The sequence below is a fragment of the Lates calcarifer genome, linkage group LG18 (genome assembly GCF_001640805.2).
Source record: "Lates calcarifer isolate ASB-BC8 linkage group LG18, TLL_Latcal_v3, whole genome shotgun sequence".
Lineage (NCBI taxonomy): Eukaryota > Metazoa > Chordata > Actinopteri > Centropomidae > Lates > Lates calcarifer.
In genome coordinates this window covers 2,321,479-2,343,389 of record NC_066850.1, presented here as the reverse complement: position 1 = coordinate 2,343,389, position 21,911 = coordinate 2,321,479, and the positions used below count along the sequence as shown (strand labels likewise).

Genomic DNA, 21,911 nt, shown 5'->3' with positions numbered 1-21,911 from the left:
AGATTCTTATGAAATCCCTTTCATGGATAACTGAGCTACATCTAAACAAAATCACCATCTCTTCTCATCAACTCCCTCTCTCGTCTTCTCGAATTTGATTATCCAGAAGGCCCCCTTGACCCGGAAACATACAGGTAAAAAAAAAAAAGAGTCATTAGGGCTGCATGTGAACAAAACAACTGTCTCTCTGCATAGACTCCCTCTTTACAACCCAGTGTTCTTTATATTTTAAGGCATTGCATTCATCTCTCCCCTGCTAATTGGCTGCTAATAAGAGCTTTCTGGCTCACTGCCAGGTCCCTTTTAAAGGAGAACCACACAGCAAGACTGCTAGACACACACACACAAGGATGTGCACACTTGTGCAAAGGCGAAGCACACACATTTGCACACATATATAAACATATACACATATACGCACATTACGTTATCTCACTCCACTGCACACTTGTTTTAATTGCCCTCCTGACACTAAGTGTAATAAATTGTGGTCCTTAAATTATGCATGGTGTTCCATAACTCCTGCCTGGACATTTTCTACTGAGGAGGAGACACTGACCTGTTTGCTAAAGACGAAATATTCTCTCCAGTTTGCACATTTCAGTGTTGAGGCCAGACAAGAGACTCAAGTGTGTTATCTATACTTTAATGTTGTTCCGCAGCAGAGTAATTGCCCTTTGGGAGGGACTGACTTTACAGATGAAAATGTACCCCGGTGAAAAAAGAAAAGTGCTTCAAGTGATGTTGTAGCTGTTTTGAATGTCGAGTAGGCAGGGAACTGTTAAGGTACGGGAAGATTTAAGAACAGAGAAAAAGGAGTAATCTGAGAGTTTGCTTTGGCGATGTTTCCTGGAGCATTCTGGCTGACTTCAAAAAACTTGTGGCTGTATATGCATCTTCGCAAATTTGGCCATGAAATCAGGCTGTTACAACTTGTCACTGCTGCTATCGGTGCTACTCGAGTAAGAGCAGGTGTGTGTGAGACATGTAATTAAAGAGACAGGAGTTAAGAGCCAACAAGAGTACAATCCTTGCAAAAGTAAAAATGTCAAAGCTAATAAAATTATAATGAATACATTTGGTCCAGACAGATGAACGGTGCTCATAGTGCATAAATGAAACCCAGTATCCAGCACTCATTATCTTAAAAATTTAAATTATTACCTCTGCTTTGTGATTAAAGCATTTTTCTTTCATTTCATAAGATCAATGTCAAATTTAGTTAAGTGGTGGAAATGTAATTTTGGAACGAAGTCGCTTGAATTATGCATGCCAGCATATTGTGACAAAAGACCCGCAGCTCTCCTCTAATGCACTTTGAAAGAGAAAGCACTGAGGCAAATCAGGCGTTCAGGCTGGATCAATGTCTTTAGCTGACAGCCGCTCAATAGTCAGCATCCAAGTGTTTGTGATAAACCGCACTTTGCAGCCAAAGACAGGAGTAAACTCTTTAAAATAATTCACTTACATGTGTTTATGATGAGTGTGTCAGTGTGTATAATGCTGTCAAAGTAAAAGCCTGAAGCAAACACGTACATGATGGATCATTTTAGAGACAATGCTGTGAACTAAGGCAACATGCTGCCTTCTGTCAATGTTGCTTTTACAAATTACTGTGATTAATTGTTTTTGATTACAAAATCTTAATGTCATCCAGCAGGCACCAAACACTGGAGAAACACTTATCTGCAGTGTCATCTCCTGAAAGTAATGGAAGTTTAACAGCAACAATGCACCACAGTATCTGTATGAGTCATCTCTTATTAAATCTGATAACTTGTGTGTACTCATGTGTGTTATCTATGATAATACAGCCAGTCAACAGTCATAGTTGCAGATAAAGCTGATGTATAGGAGGAACTTGATTAAGATTTTATTGGAGTCCAATAGCAGATAAGAAAACAGTCAACTAAGTGGTTGCTTAATATTCCTATTTCAGTGTCATTTCTCTGCTTCATGTTTTATCAGAAATTAATTTTGACTTTTGTTGCACTTATCAGCTCAGCAACGCAAAGTGCTTTACATCTCCACCCATTCAACAGCAGCTCTGCCATTTAACATTTTTAGCTAGATGCTGCAGTTCTGTTATGAACCGACGCGGCTCGGGTATCGCACACTGTGCTAAATGGCTTTGTGTCACTCCGTTTAATTACTGCATCCCTTCACACTTATACGAGATTATTCATGATAATTTAACACACTGGAGTTGTATGACTTCTCCTCAAGTAATTATTGGTCTTCTGAGGGGAGGTGGAAAGAGGAGCTGACTCAGTAAGATCACTCTCACAGATTCGTGACATTCCTATAATCTTTTCTTGCATCTCTCCGGTCTGCATGCCGATAGTCCTCAAACAATTATCAACCTTCTCTACGGAGCAGGTGTGTGGTGTGTGGTGTTCCTCTAAGAATACATGAGGGAGATGTAAGAAGATAATGAACTTTGTTAACACACAAAATGAATATTTTGTGTATAAAAATAACAGCCTGCAGCACGTTTGCAGCAACATTTCACAAATATGTTTATGGAAATCAGCTTTAAAGCAAACTTCTGATGAACTGCTGCTGATTGCTTCCTGTTGGTTTACTTGCCCTTTTATGCAAACAGCTGCAAACTAGCCAACACTGTTTAATTCATGATTACAGTACTGTATGTCTTCTTGCTTCATGCTCAGTACCCCATCCCAGCTACCTTCACTGCAGATTAGATTTGGAAGCTGTATTTCTATGATTCTTAAAAACACTGTATAATCCACAGGGATGATGAACAGACACTCACTGCGGAACAAACCTCTTCATATGTCATGTGACATTTCTTTGACGTTTGAAGGCTTCAATGTTCTAATTCTCCACCAACCTGTTGCTATGGGAAACTGCTGATGCTGCTGTTCCGTATGGTGCAAATGCAGCTATTTATAAAAATCATCTGAATGCATTTGCAACAGCAGGCTTCCTGCAGAGACAACCATGCAACTGATCTGCTAAAGAGGAACATCACACCCACATAAACACTACTCAGACTGACCGGAAAGTGAGCAAGCCGCTAAGTTTGCCATCACAGCATAAACAAGGGTTTCGTGAAGGAAACAAACCCGATTTCATCAAGACTGCTGAATTAAGAGCTTTGAGAGTTGTTCCCTGATTTTAAAAACATGAAGCATAACAAAAAGTGAAACAGCACATCCGCTTAAGACCAAATCACGCAAGGAGGTCAGCTTGTAGCATTACTAAACCCTTTGTTGTCTCGAGTCTCAAGCCAAGTATGATGTGAACGTCTGAGGAAGCAAAATGGATACAACAGGTGTGGTTCTTACCGGTGTTGGAGCCGGACAGGTTGTACCTGGAGTTGGCCTTTTTGATGATGTTCTCATGGATCTGGTACCACTCACTCTCAGTGTTGCACCTGAGACACAAAGATGAGAGAAAGTAACAGAAAATAAATCGACTTTATATATTGTGGCATATCTTGTGTGTATTTTGTGTGGAGTCTCAATTCTATGTTATTAGTTAGAAAAACAGCACTAGTTGGTATTCTGTTGCACTGCACCTCGCACTCTGACCAACTGGTTGCTTGTAATATATAATGTATTTGTAACTAAAAACAAAACCTCTTATTTACAGTCAGGGCAGATCAGGTGAAAACAAATTCTTACTTGTAGTGACGTCTTGCCTGACACCATTTCTGAAAACATGCAGCTGAGAATTTTAATGCTAAGCCAACAGAAACCTCACACTAAAACCTCTCACTGGTATTACCGCAGGTACAGAGAAAGTGGTTGTATTTTCTTCTGAGCTAAGTGTATTTGGCCAGTCAGTCTGATCCAGATATAATTTAGGTCAAACTACTGTGTCGACAGTTGCCTTTTCTGTCCCTCGGGGCATTCAGTAGACTGGGTTGGACCATAAAATACTTCCACTGCCGCTAGTAGTGAAAAAAGCAACAAGACTCTGAAGTGCAACAGGCAAATGTGCAACGTCTACCTTTATGTTTGTGAAATGTTTCTATTGATACTGCTGTTATTTGATTAGACTACCAGCTCATATGATAACCTGAACTGAATTGCTTTGTAGCTTCATAAAAGGGAATTCTAGCACTAGGTTTCTGAGCGCTGATACATGTATCTGTTTTACAAGAAATGTAATATCGCAGCTGCTCGTCCGTATTAAAAGGAGCCAGTTGAGGTGGTTCGGGGCGTCTGATCAGGATGCTTCTTGGGTGCCTTCCATTGGAGGTTTTCTGGGCCCTGAAACCTCTACAACTGGCAGGAGGCCCAGGGTAGACCCAGAACACGCTGGAGAGACTACCTATCTCATCTGGCCTGCGAACACCTCAGCGGCGCCCAGGAGGAGCTGAAAGGCGTTGCTGTGGGAGGGACGCCTGAAATACCCTGCTTAACGCTTTGCCAATGCAACCTTTAAAGCACAGTGACTCATTCTAGTAAAGAGATCTAGCATGTTTATCATTCGTTCAGAGATGCTGATGTACAGGTTGTTTTACCTTTTACCATTTCCTGCAAGAAAGCAAAATGTTGAACTTTTCCTTTAAGTCTATCATGGTTTGATAAATAGAAGGAAGAACTTAGTAGTGAGATGTCGGTTGTTTGCAGTAACTTACGCATAAACCTTGAGCAAGTGGTCGTCCTTAGAGTCAGCAGTGAGGAGATCAGCAATGCTGACGACAGCACAACCAAACGGCCGCCTGTACTGTACACTGCACAGGTTCTTCTTCTCCCCTGCTCCCATCCTCCCTGCACACACACACACAGACATGCAAAAAATGGATCCACAGTAAGAAAAGTACTGCTATGAAAGCCCTGGAGATTTAGAAAAACATGTAGTGCTCAGTAGAATAAAGACACGGCACCTATTCTTATGATGTGTACAACGATGTAGACGTCTTTTCGCAAATCACTGCTCCCCAAATCCTGACAAGCAAGACAGAAGAACATACATTAGAATCAGATTCAATCACTGTAAACAAGCTACAGAGCACAGACTTATTATAGCTTTTAGTTTTCAGCAGAATGGAACATGAGTTAGGTCAGCTTTACATAGGTTTAAAGTGCTCTCAGTCACTACTCACCACAAACAGTGTGCATTGTCTCTCTGTCTTCTCTGGAGACTTTGGCAACCCGCTCTTATTCAGCCTGACAAAGAACCTCTCACTGTACAAGAGGAGACACAAAGAGAGGGAACATACATTGAGATGAACAGGGTGAGGAGGAGTGATGGCTGGGTGTCATCGTAAACAACTGCATCCAAGCCACTGCTAACAGGAACAGAATAAAGATTAGAGGCAATGTCAGAAAATGTCAAGCGCTGAATGGTGGGCACTGGAGAAATGGCTTCAAAGTTCAAACTTCAAACTGAAGCTGTGTGAAACCTTAAAACAGAGCGCGAGGCAGGAGAAAGACAGGCAGACAGGGAGCAGAGACAGAAGGATAGAGGGAGGGAAAAAAGATATACAAAGCTTGAATTACTGAACCAAATCCCCGTCTGCAACACATCCGACAGCTAGTACATCCACACGTGGCTCCTCCACAGCCAAATCAAATATTCATTGTGTTGTTGCATATTGTGGATTCTGACACTTTTTAGCCCAGATACTGGACTGTCAGCAAAAACAGTGATGGTTTACAACAAACAACACAAAATGTACACATAGTCTTGGAACTGCCAAACTGGTTGTCATAAATACTCTCGCTGTGACAGAGCCATCATTAGCAGGGTGACTATGGGGAGAAAATGAGAAAACTCACCTGTTAAGTGAATGGTATGGTATATAATGGTATATAATGGCAAATGTCAAGTAGAGGTGAGGATGTGAATAGTTTTGCAGGTGTCAAGGGATCCTCAAAGGTCAAAAGTCTATCGTCTATAAATATATTTGTCATCTAGGGAACATGGATGTGTGAACAAAATTTTATGGCAATCCATCCAGTAGTTGTTGAGGTATTTCAGTCTGGACCAAAGTGGTGAAACGAGCCGACATCCCAGAGCTATGATGCTAGCAGGCTAAAAATAAAGCTATAAGCATCTCCACTGAGACAATTGCAAAAGGAAATTGTCCAGCTTCCTGTCTAAACAACACTGAATCATACTTTGGATATTTTGAACTTACTCTATAATGCAACTGTAAAATATCAAATTCAAGTGCTTCACAGTGCAGGATGAACTGTCTCGAAATAACAGCTTTGGCCTCAAATGCCCCGCACCCCCTCAGCCCAACCCCCCCTTTCGTGCAGGCGGGAAATGAAGTGCATGTCGGGCAAAAACAGAAAGGACGGACACAGATCGCCTTTTCATTCTCTTTGTACCCCGTCCTCTGTCTGTCTATCTCGCACACACTCTCAGAGAGAGGCAAGCGGAGGCATCCTGCTGGGCCCGTCTCATCCTGGCTGGCGAGCTGTGGGCTAATCCAGTTAGGTGACTTTCACAGTCCACCGATAAGCAGAGAGAAAACCTTGTAATGCACCAGCGCCTGACAATGAGCCAAGTCGCTGGCACGGCTAGCAGCGCGAGCTACAGTAGGCCCATTCACACCAGAGCAGAATTTACCCGAACAGATCCTATATAACTTGACTTCATGGTGCATACAGCCACAATGGATTAGATGTTTTATAATAGTCTGAGCTATTAAGAGCTCTTATTACAAGCTTAAAAGTTGTCATGTCCCTTCTCCATGATGTAAATAAGAGGCTGCGTCTGCACTGTAATTCACTGTTTTGTGTATGTAGGGCAGCGGGTGCTCATATTTGAATTAATTAGGCTCCTGACTATTAATTATACAAATTCTTATGATTTTTCATACATGTATTCCTTCAGTAAAGTTTTCCTTTTATCAGCCGTATTGGAGTGAACCAGTTGAGAGCCAGTTCGATTTAGATGCGGTTGTTCCTCATTAGCTGCTCTCTGTAACTTTCCAGGCCATTTATCCGGCCATATGGAGACAGATTCCTATGCATTAGACATGAGACTTGTGCACACACTGCCGAACCCTAATTAGTGCTCTATTGTTGAAACCCCAACCACCAATTAACTGCCACTCCTGCAGACACACACACACATACACAAGTCCCTCTCCTTCTCTTACATGCCCTCCTCCTCTGGCGCCAACTCTTCTCCCTCACAGCTGCAGAGTGTTGATCACCCGAGCTAAGAGGACCAGTGCCCCCCCCCCTCCAACCCCCCTCCCAAGTGGGACCTTATCTCCCCCTATCACCACTCGCATTAACATAACATGAATGGCCGATTTCCCTCCCCTCTGGGCCCCAATGGCGCTCGCTATTCCCTCTCCTGATATCGATGATTGTATTAGGAGCCGTGCGCTCACCCGACGTCGGGCGGAGTGGAGGGAGGGGATGGTGTGCGACTGGCGTGTAAAATACTGGATAAATTAACTGCCACTATTGCATCCCACCCCCACCCTCTAAGTCCTAAATCTACCCCTGGAGGCCACGTGTAGAAAACGACTTCAGAACACAGTAGCCAAGGAAAACTTAGCCATTAAAGAAAGACACAGACAAAGAACAGACAAAACAGATAAAGAAACAGACAGACAGAAAAAAACAACAACAAACAAACACACTTTAGCCTCAGCTCTCCACAGAGAAACATGCACACACACACACGTGCCATGTGTCCAAGACCAGCCATCCACGGGCGACCTTGTTAGAGGTCTCCCAGCTTGGAAGAGGGAAGAGTAAGTGTGTGAAAAGTTGGTAATAAATGTGTGTGTTTGGTCTGAAATTGCCACAAAACCTACACAACAAACAGAGCAGCAGTACAGTATACCCCTCTGTGTGTATGCTCTGCTGAGGAGTCATTCAAAGAGTCTGAACTGTACACAAAGAAGCTGCCATGGTGCACAGGGGCTGCTGGCGTTGGCATGGTACTGAGACAACGGGTCGGACCCCCCATCTGGTTCTCTGACACCACACACACACACACACACACACACACTCGCACACAAACCACCGGCACAGAGGGAAGTGTTGAAATGGCTCCCTGCCAGGCAGCTTGTGTAAATTTGTGTGTGTGCGTGCTTGTATCTCTCTCGCTCTCTGTTTATGTGTGTGACCAGACAGTGAGAGACAACGTTGGCAAGCTGCCATTGCGAGATCTTCCTCGAAGACAACTGATGCGATTGCAACACACACATAAAAAATCAGAGCCACAAAGGCACAGTGGCTAAGGTCTTTGACTCTATCTCTCAAAACTGAGAGAAAATCTGTAATTAGCTGATTTATGAAACAAGATAAACTGTTATGAGAAAACCAAGCATTGTATCTGTTCATTATTATTCTACTTGATGAGTTCAGTTTGGACAAATGAGCATTGCTTTTATAATATAGGTGACATTTCAGCTAAAGCCGACTTCATTATGTTTCACAGAATGTACCATAAAGTCACTTCAAATGCGTGACAGAACTCAAGGAGTCCAATTACCTCTTACCTGGCTGAGGTACTCAATCTTTCAAAGTAGAAGAAGATGGAGAGAGAGCAGAGCAGACAGCGAGAGAGAAAGAGAGACGGATAATGACAGTGATGGGAGGAGAAAGTGGAACTTAATATGATACCACTGGACGCTAATCGCCCACTTCAAAACAAAGCGCAGGCTCGGAATAGGAAGAAATGTACCTTCGTTACTGCCAAACCTTTTACCTCACATCACAATTTTTGGATGTATGAGTTAAGAGGAGACAAGACAGCTTATTTAAATATACTTTGCTAATTAAAAGTTGCTCCACTGATACATCCTGTGCTTGTGTGTATACATGCAGATCTGTTTGCTCTGAAACTCATCTTTCTCTCAGATAAACCACATGATGAGAACCAAACAGCATTGCACGCCTCTTGTAAAAATAGAACCTCTTTTCTTGTGTTGCTATTATTCACACAGTGCTGGAGTAAACCACAGACTGTCTCTATGCAAGGTTTAAAGAAACTTAGGTCAACCAAGTTTGCACAATAGTTAAATTTCCTGCCAGAAATGTTGATGAATAATGAAGTAGAAGTGGAGTAACAGTACGCCGCGCAAAATAATAAAACTATGAGTCCCATCAATGTCACCCTTGTTCCTCTGATGTGACCCTGTGGGGCGGAGAGTAGTGTCAAACACAAGCATGACTTATCAAAGGAAGTTTCAGTGTTGCCGTGCTCATTTCTCAGCCCACTCATTTCCCCTCGCCTGACGAATCCACTTGTTTGTGACATCAAATGGAATTTGCTTTGAACTATAAAACCGAGGAGTTTAAATACAGTCTTCCATTTGGCCGACGCCCGATCAAGAGGAGACTGTGGTGTGTGTGTTGGTGTGCGTGCATGTATGCATGCGAGTGACGTGTCCACACTCCCAGGGTGATGGGGCTCTTTTATGTGGACAGCACAGACACTTTTTATATGGTCTTGCCCACTTTTATGTGTCCATTGCTTTAACAACCTGCTCCATTTAATAAATCTTCATCAATATAATTAGCACAAACTTTGTGACATGAGAGTGGGGTGATAATTAAAGACGTCCCTCTCTCCCACCTGTGATCACTAATCAACCTTGTTGCATGTCTGTAGATTTTGCACCAAGAACAAAAACAAGACCAATACAAGCAAACAGTTTTTGATCAAATACCATGATGCAGAGTGAAAACGTTTTGCATACTGGCAAAAAACGAATACTACACAACCACAAAAAGTAATAATGTCGCTAATGTCAGTCATAGCATTCAAACGTGACGCATTTTATATCATTATTTCTTAAAATTCTCTACCTGAGTGGCCGGTTCTCTCGCCCATCGTAAATGTGGAAGAAGACTTCCAGCTCCTCTCCCAGATTGGCGCTCATCAGGCTCTTCACATGGACAAACAAGTGATGGGTGCTCGCAGGTGCAGGGGTCTCCTTCTTGCGATGCCGATGTTCCATCTGTGGAGCAGCAAAAATCTATAATTAGTCTGAGTGAGGATATTTTAATAAATCAGAGTTATAGTTGCAACTATACAGAAATGTAAATAAATAAATAAATAAATGAATAAAAGTGATTAAATTTCACATACTGTGCCGTTTTGATGGGGTGGATTTGGGAAAGGTTAAAAAAACAGTGAAATCCATAAGCTCTAAATCCCAAAAGATCCTCAAATGCAGGATCAAAGCTTATCAAATACAGTTAATGCGAGGGCGAAAAAAACATGTGGTTACATCTTTTATTTCATTCAAGAGCTGCTGTATTTAGTGTTGAGTTTCCCAGTCAAAGATAAATAATTTTTCTTTGAGACATCTCACTGTTAGGAGGAGATTTGCTGCACATTTGCATATATATTTGAAGACAGTCGGAAAAAGAGGCTAAGATATAGATTTTGTTGATATAGATCGAGTTAATATAGCGTGTAATATCACAGACCGTCAGCAGCACCAAGGGGCTACGATGTGAGAATCTGAGCTGCATTGTCTGACTGCTTCTTTGTTGCAACCTCGGTGCCAAAGAACCAAATGGGACACAGGATGCACATATTGCTGTGCATAAAGATGCACGCATAAACAAACACTTTATACATAAGCACTTGCAGATTTATGTCTGCACTTTACAATACAAGGGCTTTCACAGAAATCGATTATAGTCTACGGAAACACATTTAACATCTTCCATTACCTCAAACAGGTTATTTATTCACCTTAAGCATTTATCTTCCAGTAGCATAATTATTTTCTTGACACAAAGACATAATGATGTTGTGGTTTGCATCCCTTTCTTAATCTCTGAGAAACACAAACAGTAAGATTCACACTGAATATAAATGCAAGCAGAGACAATGCAGCACGTCTCAGTGTCGGGTGGTGCAGTGGCACTGTCTGCTATAACATGCTATATTAAATCAATCAAATCAAAAAGATCAATAAAGCGTCGCACACTTTGGTGCAGCGTAGTAAATACCATCCAGATCAACTTGCACATTACAGCTCTGTTTATGAGAGGTTCATCCTAATCTGCTGTCAACATCCAAAAATACAAGGACACACACACACACACACACACACACACAGAGCACCAGATGGCCAGTAGTGCCACTGCCAAATTTTGCTCCACATTCACGTCTGTAGTAGGATGTAAAGAGATGGGAAGGGAGGCAGGAGGAGGATGAGGAGAGAGGAAAAGGAAGAGACTGAAGAAAATGCAAGGGCCACAGGCCAGTGCCACAGAAAGACATTAGAGGAGTATCAAGAAGCAAACATACAAAGGAGGAATTGCTACAATGCCAATCACCTGCTACACTATATTAATAGAACAGACTGTATGTATTAAAAAACAGGATTCTTGTCTATGGGGTAAATGTGCAGCTGGAGCCAGCAGTCCAGTTAGCTTAGCTTAGCATAAAGACTGGAATATAGAGAACAGCTAGCTCAACTTACAACATCACCACCCAGCACTAAAAAATGTTGATATATTTTCTTAATTTTTAGGTTGATAGGCTGCCATATTTTTACAACAAGTCTGTGAAAGAAATATCATTCTTTGGACCTTGTTGGGTTCAGTCCCAGAAGCACTAACTGCAAATTCTACAAGTTCCACAGCTAAGGTTGAGGATCGATTTTGACTTGGGCTCATATCACAGGTTCTGAATGGGGCCACTGGGTGTAGAACGTGCCAGTGATTGAAAAAAAATGGGCAAGCAGTGTTCCAATTTGGCCTCTTTTTGTGGAAATAATAAAATCTATTACTGCAATCACAAGATCTATAATCCTTGGTGGGACGATATAAGGCAAAAAAGTCAAACCCAGAAGACAAACAATACACAAGTGCTGATGATGTGACAAATACAGTTTGGATTTGATTGTTTCTTGCATTACAAAGATGCTGTTTGGCAGCCGACTGTCAAGGCACTGATGTTGCCATGTACATGAACACACCCCAAGAGTGCATTACCAGGGGATGACAATATTGCTTGGACAAAAAATAAAGACCTGAGATAGTATAGGACAAGTCACTGGAAGGTGATTCTCATGTGAGATAAACAGTGACTGCCCAGAGGGTAAGAAATCAATCTGATATATATGATATGCTTTGGAAAACAGTTGACGGTACTGTAAATACAAACATATTAAAAAAACACCAACCTGGTCCTCTAAGACTCAAACATGGTAGAACATTATGCTACAAATCATTTTACAATTGCAATATGTCAAAATGATGAATATGTTTTGTTTTGTTTTGTCTTGACTGCTCTGCCCTGTCTGACATCCCAGAAGAAAACATGCTGGAGAATGATCTAACAACAAGGCACTGACACTGTCTTTTACCAGATCACTTTTTCTATACACAACGGGGCTGAGCTGGTTTTCACGCAGAATGACTAGGTCCTGGAAGGCCTAATTTATGCTGTGGGATTTTATTACGAGGTTATTTTCAGTGTGTCATTTAAGCTGCCCGGCGGGAGCAGTGTGTGGTTATATGACAGCTTCAGCATGACTAGACACAAAGGGTAGACATGACAGCCTTGAATAAGGCTGGCAGCCCTGCTGGCATCATATAATGCTGCGGGTAACACAGAGAGGCCGGGAGAGAGATAGCTGAACAGAGGGAGCATGACCATATGTGTGCTTGCCCAACCGTCTTATTATTGTTCACTCCGTAATCTTTTCCTAAACAGCACGGCACAGCACCAAGTGGAGTGACGGTCCAACTACAAGGAGCTTCTAAAAATGAGAGAGGGGTCAAACTGAGGCCAAAGAGAAACTTCTACATCCCTTCACCAGAGCCGTCTTTCATCACTCACTTCTACATCACTATTAAAGCTGCTTTTCATCCCCCTTTTAAGCTTGTGGGAGGGAGACCTGTGCGGCAAGCAGAGATGCATGTGAGGGTTTTTAAGTGTGTGTGTGTACTGTATCTCTTTAGTGATAACTGGAGCCACAGAGGAAATTTTACTGCCGCATGTCCAGGGCCAGGCCTGAGCTATCTATCACTGCTGTCTGACCTGTCACCGGTAATGAATCCATCCTTCTGGGAGCTAAACTCTGGTCTGCTCTGCTCTGCTCACGCTGAGTACTGAACTCACTCTCCAAGGAAAAAAATGGGAAGTTTGAAGCTGACTTGCCTTTAAACTACACACAGCTTTACCAACTGATCAGACTTAGCATGAGACTGGGGAGCCAATTAGGGATTTGGAAGAGGGTTTTCTTCTCTCACTTTTAAGCGACTACCAAATAAAATGCTTCAAAGGGCGTCTGTTTTCAGGAGTCAAGTCAAATGAGTCAAATAAACATCAGACCTCAATCTCTACGGACAAAATTTCCTTGTAACTACAACAGAAAGGACAGGATGTGCCCTGCTCAGGTTACTTACCATTTTTGAAGCTACCAAAACTGAACAATGAACTAAAAGATAGTAAAATGCTACATGGCGCTGTGCGGAACTGCAGACAGAATTTGATCCATTGATAATATAAAATATTCCTTAAGTTTCAATAGAACTACAATTTACTGAAAAATAATTTTAAAATGATCAGACATTTTAAAATAGTATATACTTCATTTTGGAATCAAACTCATTATACTTGAAATCTCTATTATTCAGTGCCCTGACTGTCTTTTCTTTATCTGTCTCAGTATCCTCTCACTGGGCAAATATCACATAATTCCTTGACACAATGCAGCAGTCAAGCTATATTTTCCCAGCACACACAAAGAAACACACACGGGCATACATACACACACCAGGTAATCCCCATCTCAATTTAATTAAGCCATACAGACAGTGCAAGACAGAAACAAAGAAGCTGCTCTCATAAACAAAGATCTCACTGAAAAATACTGATGTAATTTGGGCTCAGTGTGATGGTGTGTTGTGCCCCGGTGCGAGCGAGTGTGTATGTTTTTATACGTGGACGGCAGCGGTGGATGTCTGTCCCTTTATCTTGTCCCCAGTATAGGGGAATTGCAGTCATTTGCTCATTTTGTACAACATTTAATAGAGGTGCATTAAGCTTTCATCCTGCTACGCCTGCTTTTGTTTTGACTAACAAAAAAAGAAACAGACGGATTAAGAGCTTCAATTACCCCTGCGAAGGGAAAGCCGCCACAGTGTGTGTGTTTGCATGTGTGTGTGTGTGATACAATTCTCCCCGCACTGTATCAGGGCAGAGAAGTGGTTGCCACGGTAACAGAGGTTGGGGCTCAGAGAAAGCGGGAAGGAGAGGCAGAGAGGGGAAGGATGGAGGAGTATGGGAACAGAGGGAAAAAGGAGAAATTCAGACGTTCAACTTTGGTTCAAAAGACACTGATGCTAGTAATGCTAACACTAAAATGGAACTGGTATTTATCAATATTATGAAAAGCAGCTAAGTTAACACAAAATGACAAACTGTTAGAATGTTTGTTATTGATAGTTTCGCTAATTTTATTTTATTTTTTTCTAATGTTTTGAAGCAAACATGGCTGAGAAGGCTTTCAAGTAAAATAAAGTCACTATTTATGCTGCAAGTGTTGCTGGAGTTTTGACCTCTTCAAGCCCTCAAGGTGCTCGGAAAACTGGAAATGTGAAGTTACAGTAATCCCTACTTTAAGGGCCTGGTGTGCCTGGGTGGAGAAATGGGGAGGGTTTGATGTGGTCTGCCAGTTCACACCAATATCTCTGCCATCTGCCAGCTTTGGGGAAGAGGTTTGAAAGACTGCCGTCAGTGATGGATAGCTTCTCACATAACCTCAGAGGTTAGCTGGGGGAGAGAAGGCACTAAAGCGAACAGGCTGGTAAAACATCCTTCAACTGTCTGATGCGATCAGCTGAAGGGATGTGTTTTACAAAGCGTTTTGCTTGAAGCAAGAAGCAGCTGTAAGTCTGTGACATTTTCAAGACACATATTTTCATCAAAATGGCAACACACCAAAGCTATAGTATAAGTATTATACATCTATCCAGATTCATTATCTACACCCACTTACCCTGTGCTGGGTAGTGGGATGGTGGAGCCTATATCCTACATTTATAGAGCTGCAGAGAGGCAGGAGCTGATTCTCGTTCCTTTTTCCCCAATGACAAGATCATGTGACTCTCTCAATATTAAACTGGCAATAAACAATATTAAACTAAATCAATCCTCAATTTTGCCTGCAGCAACTGTGACGCTGTGTTTTGCACACAAATTTAACAAAAACCTCGATTCAAATGTCAGACTGGCCTTTTCTCCACAGCAATGGCAGCTAAGGCTAATGGGTACTGACGTACTTAGAGCCATGTGCTATTCTAAAATGATGGACAACTGTGATTTCACAGAAACGAAGGGGAAGTAATGAAAACCGAGGGACCTGACATACGCCCATGTGACTGTTACATTATCCAGAGGAGCATTTCTGTGTTAAGTAACCTGCAGATTATGAAAAGTGGAGAAAAGAACAGTAAGGACAGAAGAGAGAGAGGTTATGAAGAGTTGAAATCGGGTCCTGTAATCACCCACACTTCACCACCCGACTCCACCAAAGAGAGCAGATGAATATCATGTGAGGGATTGTAAGACCACTCACCAGTCTGTAAAGCTCTGTGACGCTGATTTCGTCTGGGTCCACCATGCTGAACTCTCGCCTGGGCACCAGGTCCAAGCCGAGTTGTCTGTAACGCACAGACACATAGAGCATATACACACAGTGAGGCAGTGAATGAAATCAAGGTCAGATCATATTAAAACAATATGAATTCATATCCAGCTCTGTGGTGGACAAAACAGACAAGGTCGCCTGAGTTGAGCATCAACGACAAAGTGAACAAACACACACTATATAAACCCACAAGTGCATACACACACATACAAACAAACCAGTGCTGTCAGATCAGCATTGTCACTCGTCTAAATAAACTTGACAGATCATCCTCCTCTCTGAGGAACAGATGAAAGAGAAACTCCCTCTCCCTTTAGCCCCCTGCTATGCCCACTGTCCTCTTTATCCATCTTCCTCCGACTGCTCCCACCCATTTCTTTCTCTCTCCATCCTTTAACCCTCTTTGGCCTCCGTAAACAGCTCTGCCTCTAACTTTCTCACGTCTTCCTCCTCCTTTTCTTCTTCTTATCCTCATCGAGGCAGGCATTCTCAGTGGACCAAAACGGCACGCTAGAGTGTGTCTCCTTGTCAGCAATAAAAGAGACAGGCCTGGTCAACCATACAACAGCCCACGAAGAGGGGCTGTCCAACCATCTCCTCAATAAGGAGGAGGTTGTGTGTGTATGTGTGTGGACATGGAGTCTTTGAGGAGGGCCCACAGCGGGGAAATGAAGGAGAGTGAAGGACAGATAGAAAGAGAATGACAGAACTTTTTTTTTTTTTCCCCAATTTCATCCTCATGGCATGGAGAGGAAAGAGAGAAGAAAGAGAGAGGAGGGATGGAGAGAGCGCTGTCTGTGCGAGAGGGGACTTGATTTGAGTGAAGAGTGAGCCTGCAGGGAGGGAAGGTGACAACAAAAGACAGAGGAGCAAGGAGAGAAGAAAGAGCCAGGCGGAGAGAGAGAATCTGGGAAAGAAGGAAAGACGAGTTGGAGAGCTGCAAGAAGCCCCAGGAACAAAGCTAAGAAGGCAGAATAAACAAGCAACTGAATCACATATCCGGTATTATTACAATATTCTATTTTTATGTGAAGAAACAGGAGAGGTGACACGTTTCTTTTCCAGACAGTGTCAGTTAAGTTGAGCCAAATCATCCCATTAGCAGATATATGGATGGTGAATTTGCTAGATTTGACGAGGTAAAAACGCAGAGTCGGGTTGTTCTTTGTAATTTGAGTCATGTTGCAGTTAATAGATGCAAGAGACAGGCAGAGGCGGAAAGGGAGACTAAGACGTCCAAGCTGTCATGCTGCTGAATGTATAATGGTTATGAATTCCTGAGTTAGTGGATGATCACTTTGACAAAAAGGACAATTAACTCTATCTCTCTGTACCAGTTGGAAAACTAACTACATTACGTAAAACACAACGAGAAATGTCTGACCCTCATCCTAATGATGCTAGTGCTTTCTTGCTGTGAGTCAATAAAGCTGCACATGAGTTGTACAAGAGTTTTGTTTGACCAGCTGCCAACATGCAGTACTGCAAACTCTGCTGTAACAGCTCTTGTGCCATTGGAAAGAACTATCCCCCGAGCAGGGACGTTATGTGCCCAGAAACTGTGGCAGAGGAGCTAAATTTTTTTATTCCACCAGTCAAAACACTTCTGAGTTCCTCAAAAGGTTCCTGGTTCCCTGGGAAAGTTTGTGCTGTGGAAAGTGTCTAGTGCTAGACAACAAACAGGAAAACGTAGTGCCTTGTGCCTTGCATTAAAAAGTTTATCGACCTATTCAGCAGACTCACAAAATGATTTTAAAATGCATCCGCCAAAAAGCAAGGCTTCAAAGACATTCTGGTTCACAACATTACCATGCAATAAAAATATACCTTTTACAAAAAAAAAATAAGCTGACAGAATGTTTCCTGTGATGGATTGCCAGCCTAAAGCAAGCCTCTAGTCTCTGGTATTTAATTTAAACACAGAACTGTAAAACAAACAGATTCCAACGGTTGAGCGAAGGGTAAAAAAAAACTATCTTGCAAAACTTTAAGTGAAATAACTCTTAATGTCATGAATTAGTAATGTGCTGAGAGAGGAACAAATCACCATGTCCTTTGAGATGGAACATGGCATTGGTGTCTGTATGTACTCTGAGAGAAACTGCTCTTGAAGCCATATTAGGACATTTGAAAAGAGAGGGCCTCTTTCTTTCTGCCCTTCCTCTACTCACTCGTTGCCCCAGTCCAATCTCGCCGTGATGTGCTGCTTCACGTCCCTCATGCGGTCATGGGTGAGGTGGCCCACCAGCACCTGCCTCCTCAGGTCCAGGATTTCATTCATCACGTGCCAAAGCCGGTGGAACAAATCCCCCTCATTCTTCTGTGGACGGAGAAAACCAGAAAAGGAGGGATGGAGGAGGAAAAAGAGAGTCAGTGAAAGGCGATGAATGAAAAGGGAAATTGCCAAGAAATAAAGAGAAGATAGAGGGGAAGACATGGATAAGGAAAAGAAAATATACAGCTGATTCTAGCCACCCAAGACATAAGTGAAAACAAAGTGACAGAACACGCATTAAGAGAGCCAAATCGACTTTGAGAGGAGGAGGGCGACCCAGAGAGAGGAGCAGACAGAGACTTAAAAATGGATTTGTGCAAATTAGCTTCAGTGTCCTGCTGCTTTTTTGCCACAAATTTATGCACTTTGATCTGCAAGTATTCATCAGCTCAATTTAATCAGTACCCCAGATAGCTTAATAGGCCACAAACACAATCAATCCAACTAATGAATGTGTATGAAAAAGCTTTGACTGTTTGCAGCTTATGAATTACCCTGGGCCAAATAAATTCTGCTCATGTGAAACCTAAAAAGGCAGCTTCGCTTAGGCAGTAGTGATATTCAAATTGAAACTGTGTGTGTGTGTGTGTGTGTGTGTTAAAGGATTCTTACCACGTAGAGTTGTTTCCACATGGCACCCCAGTCTCGCAATGTCGATGTCATCTCTGTGATGACAGAGTCTTCGACAGGGATCACCGTCTCAAATTGCCTGCAAACGTACACACACGCATAAGAGATGAGTTCAAACCTCAACCACGACCTGCACATACATACATACATACATGAAAAACTTCACTCACCCTTTATTCTTGACATGGGCATTTTTCAAGTGGATGTAGCTGGAAGGGAAGATCCCCTTTGGGCAGAAGATAAACAGGTTGATAAGAAGCATTCGTCACCCACTTCAAGCTGCATTAGCGTTTAGCTGCTAGCATGTGGAAGTGATTAACATAATCAATATTTGTGGGTTAAAAGAAGAAGAGAGGAGCAGACAAAGAGATAAAGAGTAGAAATGGGATTTAGGGAAGAAAAAAAAGATGAAAAATGTGTTTGTGTGTGTGTGATGCTAATAAACTTCAAGTTGCATCACACACACACTTTTCTGCAACACAAATCTGTAAATATGTAATACAAATGGTTTATTGAATATGTGGTCTGGTGCTTGTCTGGTGCAACAACTGGAAACAATGTGATGTCCTCTCTGATCCATACTCTTCATATTTGTTGGCACTTTATAAAAATAATGCAAAACACCTGTGTGGATGGACCAACATAGCAGATGAAGGGACAGCAGCTAACCACATGTAGCTTACAGCTTTTACCAGACAAAAGCATTTAGTGTAACTAACTGACAGTGAAATATTTTGTTAACAATGAAAGTACAGCTGATGAAATCTGTCACTGACAGTTGTCATCTCAGCTGGTTAAATTGCCAGTCGTGGCTAACAATGACGGGCCTGCAGGAGGCTCTCAGTTTGAAATCCCTGCTCTGTCAGATGACAAAGCTTTCAATAATGAAAAAACTAATATCGAGACAGGGCATCAGGGTTAAACGATTGAAATGAGTCATAAGAAACATAAAGACAAGCAAAACATGCACACACACTCCAAAGAAGATGGTTCGCTCACCTTGACATTAGGATTCTTCAAGATGAATCCTCGGTACCAGCCTGCGGAGAAAAAAGCACCATTTCAATTTCCAGTATTTCACTATGATTAATACACTTTTATATCTTCATATCTGGCCTGCACTGCAGAACAGAAGAGAAAATGGAATACTGTATATTTAATAACAGAAGGACAAGGAAGGAGATGCATATGTGTGTGCAAGAGAGTCCTCATGCGTGTTTTGACAGTGATTTAATAAAAATGATCCGATCCTTCTGACAGCTGCATGTAGAAAGAATTTCATAACGCGCCCAGCAGACATTTATTTTTATTCCAATTCAATGTCATTTGAAAAAGGAGATTGAGACGTAAATGGATTGTTAACAAGGCATCTCACTGCCAACTGAATAACTTGCCCCTGCCAATAATCGTATATATATATGTATAATGTGTCACCGCAGCACCTGAAAGCACTGTGATACATAGCAAATTGTTTTTGTCACAACTTGTGTATGCAGTGACCACAACCAAATGCACAGCAGAATCAGGGGAGAAACCCGTCACGGAAAAAGCCACTGAGGGCCCTGTAAACCTCACTACGGCTTGTCCTAGCAAGTGTGAAGAAAAAGCAGAGATAAAGAAAAAGGTGTAAAAGCTGTGGCTTGCTAACGCTAACACAACACACTATTCTCACACCATTACACACTCCAATCTGAGCTCAGGCCAAATTAGTGCTTCTGCAAATCCCAGCGCTGATAGAAACAATCTAATACATTTACATTGGCGGCTTTGAGCTGGTGCTCTTTTCCAAACTGACAATATAAGCTCATTCCACTGTTGCAGCCATTGTAAGTCCCTCCAGATAAGAGCATTAGCTAAATAGCTCAAATGTAAATGTATTAGACTATTCTTATCACTGTTGGGTTTTACCAGAGCATCTGTGACTTAGGTAGTGTTTGTCTCCCTGCCTTGTTTCAGACATGCATGGTCAGAATAGCATTTAGTAATTTGTCTGGGTCTGCACTGTGGAACATATGCTCAGTATTTCCTTGATGAGTCATTTTTTCAGTGACAGAGGTCAAATGTGGTTGGCAGCTCTTTGCAAGGTTTTATGTCAAGGAGAGAAGACATCTGCAATACATCAGTAAAGTTGTGATAACTGATTAATGTTCCAAATCAGTTATTCCCAACCAGGGGTACGCATACCCCAGTGGATATTTCTGCACAAGTATTGTTGCATGAAAAGATTGCCAACTCATTTGAAAAATAAATGTGTGTGATGCTGACCTTTAGTAAATATTATTGGTACAATAACCAGAAAAGCAATGGCTCCAACAGGCCTTGTGCATGAGAATGTGCAGTTCCTAATGAGCAAGCAAAAAACCAGAAGCTAAAAGTAACAAATAAATGGTTGACACAGTTAGCGAAAAGTACTGTGTATTAAAATAATTCTAATGACGTGGGTTAACAAAAGTGGAATAACTGTTAACATAGCTAGATAAAACTACGTAGTTACTGACTGAAATGAACAGCTAAGAGTAATGGATCAATGGTTGAAATGATTTATCAACTGTTGAAATAGTTTGCTAATAGTACTGGATATCAAAATACTTGGATCATGATAGGTGGGGTCTGTGAAGGTGTACTTGAGCTCACCTGATAGGTAAAGTATGGGGATGTGTCAGACAGAACAGTTTAAAATTACAGTTTTTATACACTCAACCTAATACATTCACTCCTCTCAGGAATTTAACAAAAGTTCAATAAAGAGCGACAGACGGGCCGAGTCAAAAATGAATTACTGAGGCGTGTTTTCAGACAGGAGCCACGTGTCAGTAAAGACACATTCAGTCTGAAAGCTCCTGTGTTTTGTCAAGTGTCAACAGTATCAACATGAGGCAGAGCCATTAGTCTGTCTCCTGTGTTGTCAGCAGCCCGTCTCTCAGCCTCCTCGCTGCTGGCAGGATTTTGATTTTGTTCCTCCCTTCAGGGCCAAGCATTCCGCTGGCTGTACTATTGTCTACTTCCTCTGGGTCTTTTACCGCAATATCACATCCCTCTGGCTGACTGGCTGCACGACTGACTGCTCAACTGGCTGGCTGGTTGGCTCTCTCGGTGTGTGTAGTGCCTCTCTCCCAACAGGAAGTGAGACAGTGTGTGTTAAGAACTCCGGAAGAGGGAGGTGTGTGTGTGTCTGTGTAAGGCTGATTATTTGTGTTAAGGTGTGCATAAGAGTGTGGCTTTGTTGTGGTTGGATGCTTTCACATTATTCTGGAAATTTAAAAAGGCCAAACACAAAGTGCTGAACTATTAAATTCATCCAATTATAATACATTAAGTTTAGGCCCCTTTTAATGCATTATGATCACCACCGTTGCCTTCTCCAAAAATGATATGTACACAATTTATCATCTATGTCTTTCTTATTTTTCCGTTATTCTGTAAGATAGC

The 21,911-nt window shown here is 42.0% G+C and overlaps 1 protein-coding gene across 1 annotated transcript in view; it reads right to left on the bottom strand.

The window, feature by feature from the left end:
- Positions 1–21,911, bottom strand: part of dock4b (dedicator of cytokinesis 4b) — a 103,129-nt gene that overhangs the window by 50,829 nt on the left and 30,389 nt on the right. Inside the window, 10 exon segments of the mRNA XM_051077548.1 lie at positions 3,312–3,400; positions 4,613–4,745; positions 4,862–4,922; positions 5,081–5,162; positions 9,765–9,916; positions 15,506–15,590; positions 17,749–17,897; positions 18,465–18,561; positions 18,653–18,708; positions 19,482–19,522. Of these exon segments, the coding sequence (XP_050933505.1) occupies positions 3,312–3,400; positions 4,613–4,745; positions 4,862–4,922; positions 5,081–5,162; positions 9,765–9,916; positions 15,506–15,590; positions 17,749–17,897; positions 18,465–18,561; positions 18,653–18,708; positions 19,482–19,522 (945 nt within the window).